Below are 10,118 nucleotides of genomic sequence, written 5' to 3'. Positions count from 1 at the left end.
GGGTCCTTAGTGAAGTTTCTCCTATAAAAAAAAAAAGCCTTGGCACTCTTGAAGTTTATATATATATATATATATAATGTTAGGGACCATCTTTTTATCTTATTTTTACTCTTCTAAAGTTGATGTGGCTTTCAAAATCACCATTGTATTTCATTAGATATCTTACAACTAGAAACCCTCTCTTTTTCGATCCAGTTCCTCCACCACCGTGAACCCAAATTCAAGTATAATTCATCTAAAATTTAATGGTAATTTTAAAAGCCACTTCATCTTTACGAGGATAAAAAGAGGATTACTCATATATATATATACATATATATATATATATATATATATATATATAAAGAGAGAGAGAGAGAGAGAGAATGAATTCTTTTTTTTATTAAAAAAAGTATTATTTTGTTGGCCAAAAGTTGTGTTTTTTTAGTAGAGTTTTTAATTTTTTTTAATTTTATGATACACTGCTGACTCTCATGTGTACATAAATTCTAGGGTTGTGGATTTTGACATGAAAGAATAACTTTAATCTTTGGGAAATCATCAAATCACTATCAAATATATATTGATGTAACATGATTGATCAAGCCATTTCTATGGAGGATTATTGAAGAAAGAGAAATATTATAGTGCAATAAAAAAGCTATTTTTAGCCCATAAAAGTCTTAAGTGGCAAGATGTCATAGGCCCCACCCATAGTTGCTATGGCCCCACCTACTAATGGGCCTATGACTTCTTGCTACTTAAAACTTTTATGAGCCAACAATTATCTTTTTATTGCACTAAGTTTGATCCAAGAGAATATTTTGATGATTGGGCCATCTCCCACTGTTGGATCAGTTCCTAGCTATTCCCTGCCTGCCCCAGCAGTGAGCCCACAGCCCAAGCACAAATCCTATTTTTGTATGAATAAAAATGTAAAAAATAAAAATAAAAATGCTTTGCCTCTCTAATAAAAACAATTTGTTTAAAATTAAAAACAAAAATGAAAAATGAAAGTGGTATAGTAGTCGTTTGGGTGATCCTGCCAAAAAAAGGTATCTAAATCATTTTGTTCTATTTTATTTCTTATTAATATTATAAAAACATTCTCCCTAAAATACCACAACACTTTTTTATTTATTTGTTATTATTATTTTTATTTTAACTTAGACTCAAAAAATGGTTAAGTTCATAATGCATGAGATGAAGTGTTAATGAATTTAAATTCAATAATAAATTCTTCCATTCTTCTTTGTATTTGATTTGAAATGAAATTCCAAGAGAAGTATAAACTAGAAAATTTTTCAAACTGACGTGATAATGGTTTATAAAAAAAAAAAAAAATGTAATTCTCTCTTTATTGTCTGCGATTCACGGTCTACCATGTTAGCTTGAAAATTTTTCTGAGTTCATTTGTTTGGCTGTCTAACACTTCTCAAACTTTAAAAAGAGAAAAACGAGAGAAATAGGCAGCTAGGGTGAAAGGTGCTCTTTTGTAAATTTTCCTAACAAAAACTAAGTAAACAAAACAATCATAAAACTATGCTTAATAGGGCTTTGATTCATTTTGTAAGCCAACTTAGACCTAATTAAATGGGCCTCCACATTCTAAGCCCAACAGTTGGGCTTGCCTATGGACTTTCATAGGCTTAAGGTAGGGTCCGTAGGGAATGTTACAGTCTTACAGAATCAGAATTTACATTAAAAAATAAAAAAATAAAAAAAAACAAGAGGTCAAAGCTAACATGGGAATCATCAAAATGAGAGCACATGAGCTCCAATTACACTGTAGATCAGAAAGTCAAAATCTGCCGTTGATAGCAACCATTTTAATAAAAGCAAGACCCCAGATGATCTGATCTCGATAATCCAATATATAGAAAAAACAAACAAGGGCTTGGATACGTACATGTACAGCAACAGAGCTACGAGTTTGCACATCCAATCAATTCCCTTCGTCACCGCGAATGAAAGAAAATGTATATATATGGCTACCAAAGATCCCTGACCGTCTCTTTGGACTGGCAGGTGAAGGAGCTTTCATCTTACTCCCTATTCAGATTCACTTTCTCGAAGTTGAACCCATCGCTTGATTTCTGCACTGCTGCACATTCAGTCTTGATATGTACGCATAGGTGTAGATATATATTCTTGGTTTGTTGGCAAGTTTGTGTCTTTTTCGGGTGATTGTTCAGATGAGAAATTGTACCCATCAATGGCTGCGTCTTTGGTGAACCCAGAAGCAATATACGTGTCGGCCTCCTTTGACGATAATCTCAAAGGGTTTATTCTTGCTGCTGTTTCTGGTGTGTTTATTGGGTCCAGCTTCATCATCAAGAAGTTGGGTCTCCAACGGGCTGGCGCCTCGGGGACTCGAGCCAGTAAGCGTTCTTTCCCAGATTCAATTTCCTGATTCTATTCATCTTTTAAACGTTTTGGTTTGGTTCATTTTCACTTCAGAAGAATGCAGTTAGTTAATTACAGTTCTGGTGTTATGCCAGCAGGATGAGGAAGGATACAAACCATTAGCCTACTTGAAAAGGGTTAAAAAGTAATGCACTATTCATTTATCAAGTCAATATCAGTAGTCACTACCCAATTGAGCTGATTATTAGAACCTTGCTATGACTTATTGGGATGATTACAATGATAGGATTGTAATTTTTTTCTTCCTGCTGAGAGGCATTTTTTTTTAAAAATTTTTTATAGCAAAGTCATTTACTTGTTAAATTGAAATTGCATGTAACTTGAGTTCACTAATATGAATTATTGTGCTGGTGGATTGTCTGGTTAATGGAATAAAGGTTCGGGTGGATACGGGTATCTGAAGGAGCCTCTATGGTGGATTGGCATGGTGACAAGTAAGTCTTGCATTGTTGAATTGTGAATGTGTTGATTTTGGAAAGCTGTGAGGAAATATGAGACAACTTTTTGTTTTTATCTCAAATTTTGACAGTGATCGTTGGTGAACTCTCCAATTTTGTCGCTTACATGTTTGCTCCTGCGGTGCTTGTGACGCCACTTGGAGCTTTGAGTATAATTGTTAGGTGCATCAGATGTCCTTAGTTTAAATTCTAGTGCTGGTGTGCTTGGTTGCAATAGAACCAGATTTTAGTTGAAATTCAAAATCTTTGAAAGTCAAACTACTGGATTAGTTGTGGAATAGTTGTGATTTGTGATCCATTTTCAGTTCAGTTTATATTGTTCTCATAAGCAAACAGATTTTGGAATTAGATTTTGGCTTCAATCCCTATTCCATGACTTCATTTCCTTGCAACCAAATGCAACCTGCCAACCTTTGTGTTTCAGATGAATAAATTTGTGGTTTTGACTTTGTTGTTCATTTTGTCACAAGTGCTATTCTAGCACACTTCTTCTTGAAGGAAAAATTGCAGAAAATGGGTATACTGGGGTGTGTCTTATGCATTGTGGGGTCTACTTTGATTGTGCTTCATGCTCCAAGTGAACGTAGTCTTACATCAGTGGAAGAAATTTGGGAGTTAGCAACTCAACCAGGTAAACTTTTTGAATATTGTTTTGCTGTTTCTATGTTTAGTTTTTCTCTTCTCTCTGTTGATTGTTTTCATGTTTTGGGTCCAGCTTTTCTTTTATATACAGCCTCAGCAATAGCTGTTTCTTTGTTGCTGATCTTGTATTTTGAACCACGCCATGGGCAGACAAACATAATGGTGTATGTTGGCATATGTTCCATAATTGGATCTCTAACGGTTAGCATTCCTTGTTTCTTCCATAAAGAGTTGCCTTTTTAATATGATAGTATTTGCAAATATGTTGTGTTGCTCCTACTATCATTTTCTTTTTCTAATTATGGGCATATGCTATCCATCTTACGAAAATATCCTATCCCTAGATAATCGTTGGAAGCACATGCAGACAATAGATTTTATGCTTCTTTTGCAGGTTATGAGTATTAAAGCTGTAGGTATTGCAATAAAACTCACATTCGAGGGTTCAAGCCAGGTAGCATGCTTCCAAACATGGGTTTTCGTAATGGTTGCAATTACATGCGTTATCACTCAACTGAATTATTTGAACAAGGTCAGTGATTTTATTTCTTCCTTTTTGCTTCCATTAACATCCCCCCTCCCCTCCCCCCCCGAAATATGAAAATTTTGAAGTCTGGTCTTCATAAAATGCACAAATAACTTACTCTTTAGACTCCCCTCTATATAACAGATTGCAACTAGAATGAAAAATGTGGTGAGTTCAGCACTCAGTATAAACGGAACTTATTACTTAATAAAAACCCAATCCTCAAAGTAAAATGTCATTAGTTTGACATTTTCAATGTTTAGTACTTCATTTTCCACCACCTTCAAATGCATCTGTCCTGTTAAAACTCTGCATTCATGTATATCTTCATCTGAAACTGTATCCATACTGTATTTGATGGAAACTGGTCCTCCATATCTGTAATGCAAACTTCTCTGCTAACAACTTAGATAGGGACTGCACTTTAAGTTCTTAGCGCCAGGTCGAGAAACAACCACATCTAGCTTCAGTCTAATTATATAGGCATCCGACAGCTAAACCTTTGAGTCAATTTCAAAATCTTGACACAGGTTATCACACGCATTTAATTCAGGAGCCATTTTTCTCCTGAAGCTCACTTGGAGCTTCTCCGTGATCTCCTATCTCATGAATGTTAGAATAGGGGATCTATTGAAAACACTAGTCTACCCTTTGCCATCAACAGCTACGATAGTTTTGATCTTCTTTTAATCTTTATATGGATTGCAATTGCTTTCCCTAGGTTCTTTTTCTAGGTTATGCCATTGGACCCTAGTTCATTTGTTTATATATTTCTTGCGTCTTAAGGGACATACTTTTGGACCCTAGGGATAGAGATAGTTAACTTTCTTTGTCAGATGGACTTGCAATCCAAGATTTTACTCTCTCTCTCTCTCTCTCTCTCTCTCTTGGTCCTTGGTGTCTCATTGAGTTTGTGGACTACACAACAGTTGGTGGCCCTTTGAGTTTTTGGACTTCACAATGCTTGGCAGTCTTCTTCCTTCCCTGGCGTAGGTGGGATTTGGTTCCAGGCCTCTTGATATGTATTGAAATAGGTGCCTTTCAATTATTTGGTGGTGTGTGTGTGTAGATAGTCATTCAGCATGTGTTGTGCCAAGTGCCTGTTTGTCAAGATCTTTCAACTCAAGTCAATATATGTTAGTGATGATCAATGTTGGCCAATTTGTTACCACTAGAAGTATTCACGTGTTTTAGAATCATTTAAGCTCCTGTCTGTGTGGTTTTGTAACAAGAATGGTCATGAGATTATTGGATTAATGACGGCATTTAATATCAATTTCATCATAAGTCCAAGAAAAAAAAATTAAGAAAATGATGAGGATAGATGTATAACTTGTATACCTTTCTCTTAAATGCCTTGATGCCTTCTTGTTCTTTTTATTTGTTCATCTACTTATTTTCCTTTTTCTGGGTGTAGAGGTGATTAGTGTTATTCAAATACCAGCAAAGTTCTTTCTGAAAAGGAGGATTTTTTTGACACTTAGATGTTGTGGATTCTAGATATCTTAATTTGACTGCAATGGTCTCTGCTCCTCTGTAACTTTTCATCATATTTGAGATTTATCAAGAATCGTTGGTATGGTGACGGTACGATTTTTGGTTCATTCTTAATATGAATGGAATGAGATGATAGAAGAGAATATTATGGTTATGTAACATAACCAATGTTAAAAGCACCCACAATTAGGAGTGGGCAAATATCCACCCCGCCCGGTTTTCCTCACAAAAAATGTAGATCCAGGTCAAATATTAGGATACCTGCGCGGGGCGGGGCGTGTAGCATTTTTTTAAATTCTGGGTACCCACCCTGCAATAACCCTAAACCTAGAAAACTAAGACCCACAAACAATAACCTATCTCTTTCTTCAGGCCGCCTCTTCTTCATCTTTCTTCATGTTCTTCTTCTTTCTTCTTTCCTCTTTCTCTCTCTCTCTCCTCTGCGCAGCTTCTTCTTTCTTTCATTTTATTCTTTCTTCTTTCTTCTTTCCTCTCTCTCTCTCTCTCCCCTTTGCGCCCTTCATTCTCTCTCCTCTGCGCAGCTGCGGCCCTCTCTATCATCTGCGCCTCTCTCTCTCTCTCTCTCTTCTCTGCACCTCCCTCTCTCTCATCTGCACCTATCTCTCTCTCATTTGTGGCTCTCTCCTCTCTCTAGACCTGGATGATGCCCAAACCCGCACAAACCCACACCATCCGGCCCGCCCCGCACAACCCGAAACCCAGTGGATATTGATAATTTGGTTGCGGGTCTAATTTTTAATACCCACAACCTGCGGGTCGGGTACTAAAATACCCAATACCCGGCCTGATCCGACTTGTGCCCACCCCTACCCACAATTGTAACTCATGAAATGATACATTTCAATTTGCATGCACCATTAGAAAGTTGTAAACGGATTCAAAATGTTTTTCTGTAGATATGCTTCACTGTTGTTTATAATTGGTGCCATTTGTTTGTCCTGTCTTTATTTAGAAAATAATGCAAATCAATGACCCAGGCTTTGGACACATTCAACGCAGCACTTGTTTCTCCAATCTATTATGCTCTGTTCACATCACTTACAATTTTTGCCAGTGCCATAATGTTCAAGGTATCTTTGATTCATTCGCTGGAAGCAATCTTCATTTTTAATTTCAGACTGTATTATATTTTTTTCTTTCTGTTTTTCTAGGATTGGTCTGGTCAGAGTGCTAGCAATATTGTGTCAGTGCTTTGCGGACTCATAGTTGTGCTTTCTGGGACTTTGGTATTGCATAGTACAAGAGAACGGGATCCAGCTTCTGTTATAGGTATGTAATTGTGAACATGTTGACATACACCCATGCGTATACACTGACTAAATGGCATGATTTTCAATTGTATGGTTTAATTTGTGTGGCTTTTGTTTGCGTCTGCCCAGTTTATCATATTCTTGCAAAGGTTAAGTGCCCAGGCTAGATTCCAACATCAATAAATTGGCACTTTGGTTATCTGTAGGAACCTCCTGGTGCAACATTTTGTCTACTGAAGCTCACCTTTCTAGGTTTCTCAGAAGCACGTTAATTCTTAATAATTAGCACACTGACTATGTATATAAATAGGACACCAATTGAGTTGGAAGATTCTGTCTCAAAAAGTAACATGTATCCTTTGAATATATGAGAAGCACATATTTTTTTTTGCTATTAAAAAAAATACTTCTCAGTTCTCACATGTTAAGGAATATGTGTCACTTTTAGGCCCTGGGTTGAAGAAAAATTCCTCCAACCTAGCTTGTAGGAAATTTCTGTCTATATAAAAATAATCAAACATCATCAATAACTTTCTCACTTTCAGCTTGTGTGTATGTAATTGATTCATTATTAACTTTTTCTTCTAATCATGTTCTGTAATATTCTCGTGTGAAAAATGCCAGTATTTTGAGATCTGAATTTCTTTGTTCTTCTGGTGCGTAGTTAAGATCAACAATACAGATTATAATAGGCGGCTTGACTTGTTAAAAAAAAAAAAAAAAAAGGAGAAGAAAACTTACCACTCTGGTTTTCTAATTCTTGAACTTTCAATCTAACACATTGAGGTTTCATAAGAAGCACTGCTAGATGCCACTAGACCATTAGAACCTGAAGTCATTCTAATTGCTTTTGGTAATTATGGTGTTTCTCCATATAATGTACTTAAAGTACTGATTAGTTATTCAGATTCTCTATGAAACAAAAGGAATTTGATTTCTTCGTGACTTCTTGACACCACCTTATAAGTTAACAGCACTTTGAGCATATCTGCATTATGCTTGTATTATAAATTTAGGTACAGTTATCGTGATTGTTTGCAAATGAAAACTAAGCATACGCACAAGCATATACCCCATGAAGTTCTGAACACAGACCAGATAAGAAATGCTTATGCATAGGCAGACTGGTCACTGTGGTAATAAAATTGGCTTTGCAACTTTAACATAGGCTAAACTAATCACAAAGAGAATTGTTGCTGAAGTAACTTATGAGTTGTTGCTTCTTTCACAATGAAAACTGCCTCCAATTTGCAGATCCCATTTAAATTGGAGTTATATATAAGGCTTTTTTTTTTTTTTACTTGAGCAATGAGCTTAAATTATCATCAAATTTCAAGCCAAGACAATCCACTAGTGGAGATTTCTATATACTCTGCACTATTAATATTACGAAACTCAAGTAAATAGTCGTGGTGTCGATAAGGATAAGTTATACCATAAATTAAAGGCTCTTAAGCTATTTTCTATAGCCAGCTTCCCTTTAATTATTTGAAAACATTTCAAATGAATCACCAGTGATTTCTAGTTATCTAGTGAGAATGTTTTATGTGGCTATTTCGAATATATGCAGATATGTATTCATCCCTGTCTCCTCAAGTATCATGGTTTGTCCATATGAATGGTGAAACTTGGAAACAGAATGCTGATGAACTATGCCCTGATTTTGACGCAATTCTTAAACAAGACCATTTCAAATAAGAATGGAAAATATCTGGGAACATCCATTCAGCATCTCATGCAGCCTGCTGAAGCCTGTGTAGTGCATAAGTGGCAAAAACCTGCCAGATATTTTTGCGTACACTGCCATTTCTTGATTCCAGATTCTATTTGGTTCTTCAGTTGGCGGCTTGACATTGACTTGTGGAGGGTAATAGTTGGAATTTAGTTGGAATTTTTCCCTTTCCTTCTTATGTGCTTGTAGGGTTTGACAATTAGCTGCAGCACCGTGTAGCTAATTTAGTTTGTGATTAATACCTGATAGTTATCGATTTTGTTTTGTATTCTTACCATAGCTTCTTATGTTTTCTTTGTACGAGTCAGGTCACCAGCACACAGATTGTAAAATTGATTCAACTCAATTCATTATCACCAGAGGAATTTTTTATTTGATTTGTAAATTCAATATTTTAATTTGTTGTTCCTCCTTCTATTCAATGCTTTATTTTTGGTCAATCTGCCTCTGATGCCACACATTCCACTCCCATACTCAAGTGCATGTTTCCAGACGTGGTAGTAAAAATTAAAGTTTGGATCTAAGATTCAACAGTAATCCATCTAAAATCTAATGGTAAATTTTATTACCATGTGAAAGAGTGTATACTTAAGAGTGTGGAAGTGAGAGTTGTGTGTAGCATTTCCCTTCTTTTCATTGTCGGTAAACTTGATGACTTACTCCACTCAAACTCACACCGAAAATTGCAATATTCTCTCAAACTTTACAAACTTGCAATATCTTCCCAAATTACTTGGCTCTTTCACTTAACACTTTTCGTTATAATTTTTTGTTAAATCTGACGGAACAAAAATGACAATAATACCCCTCACTCGTTTTTTTTTTTTTTTTTTGGGAGGATACCAAGTACATTTTCTCCATTATTATACTGTACTTGTCAAGAGTCCATTTCAAAATCTCTCAATTTTTTTCATTTACTGCATGTATGCATTTTGAAGGGTATTACATTTAATGCACTACCATTATTAAAACTTTTGGATTGCAATGCCCTTCAAAATGCACTAAATGAAAGAAATTAAGAGATTTTGAAATGAAAAGGATCATTTTCCTCAGTTTTAATGGCCTATGTTGCCTCTTGCCCTGGTCCATCTAATCTAGCTGTGAGAAGATTTGATCAAGGTGCCACAGCCACTAAGAGGGCATCGGACGGGAGAGAGGGTAAGATGAAGGACAAGGTGAGACGATTAATGTTGTTGATGTCCAAATAGGTTGGCAAAGAAGCTTCAATAATTAATGTCGGCAGTTGGAAAAGACATTCACTACCATTTTAAGATGTGTGGCATAAAATATTTGAGATTTGCAGTTGGCTTCTTTTGACAATTGCACTTCTTATCAGCATCATCAGGAGCTGGCTCGCATTACACTGGAAACGTCTTCTTTGAAACGGTCAAACATATTTAGCATGCAAAATGTTAAGGATACTATAATAATTTTCCAGTCTATTTACAAAAATGGTTTGACAATTTAGGCAACAGTGTTGCGTTAGCCACAATCAAATTTAATTGTTTAGTGGTTGACTGACTGAATGAATGACATGTGAACTTACAAGCTGAGGCAAGAGTCATGTGACACTACCATATCAACCA

At 35.8% G+C, this 10,118-nt stretch overlaps 1 protein-coding gene across 1 annotated transcript; it reads left to right on the top strand.

Moving 5' to 3' along the window:
* The first annotated feature begins 2,008 nt into the window (after positions 1-2,008).
* LOC132184098 (probable magnesium transporter NIPA6) lies at positions 2,009-8,907 on the top strand. Its single transcript, XM_059597595.1, has 9 exons — positions 2,009-2,360; positions 2,784-2,840; positions 2,936-3,026; positions 3,335-3,495; positions 3,580-3,707; positions 3,901-4,038; positions 6,528-6,620; positions 6,702-6,819; positions 8,371-8,907. The coding sequence occupies exons 1-9, from the start codon at positions 2,195-2,197 to the stop codon at positions 8,496-8,498; spliced, it is 1,080 nt and encodes a 359-aa protein (XP_059453578.1). The 5' UTR covers positions 2,009-2,194; the 3' UTR covers positions 8,499-8,907.
* The last annotated feature ends 1,211 nt before the right edge of the window (positions 8,908-10,118 follow it).

Source organism: Corylus avellana, chromosome ca6, assembly GCF_901000735.1.
Source record: "Corylus avellana chromosome ca6, CavTom2PMs-1.0".
Taxonomy (NCBI): domain Eukaryota; kingdom Viridiplantae; phylum Streptophyta; class Magnoliopsida; order Fagales; family Betulaceae; genus Corylus; species Corylus avellana.
This window is presented reverse-complemented; position numbering and strand designations above follow the sequence as displayed.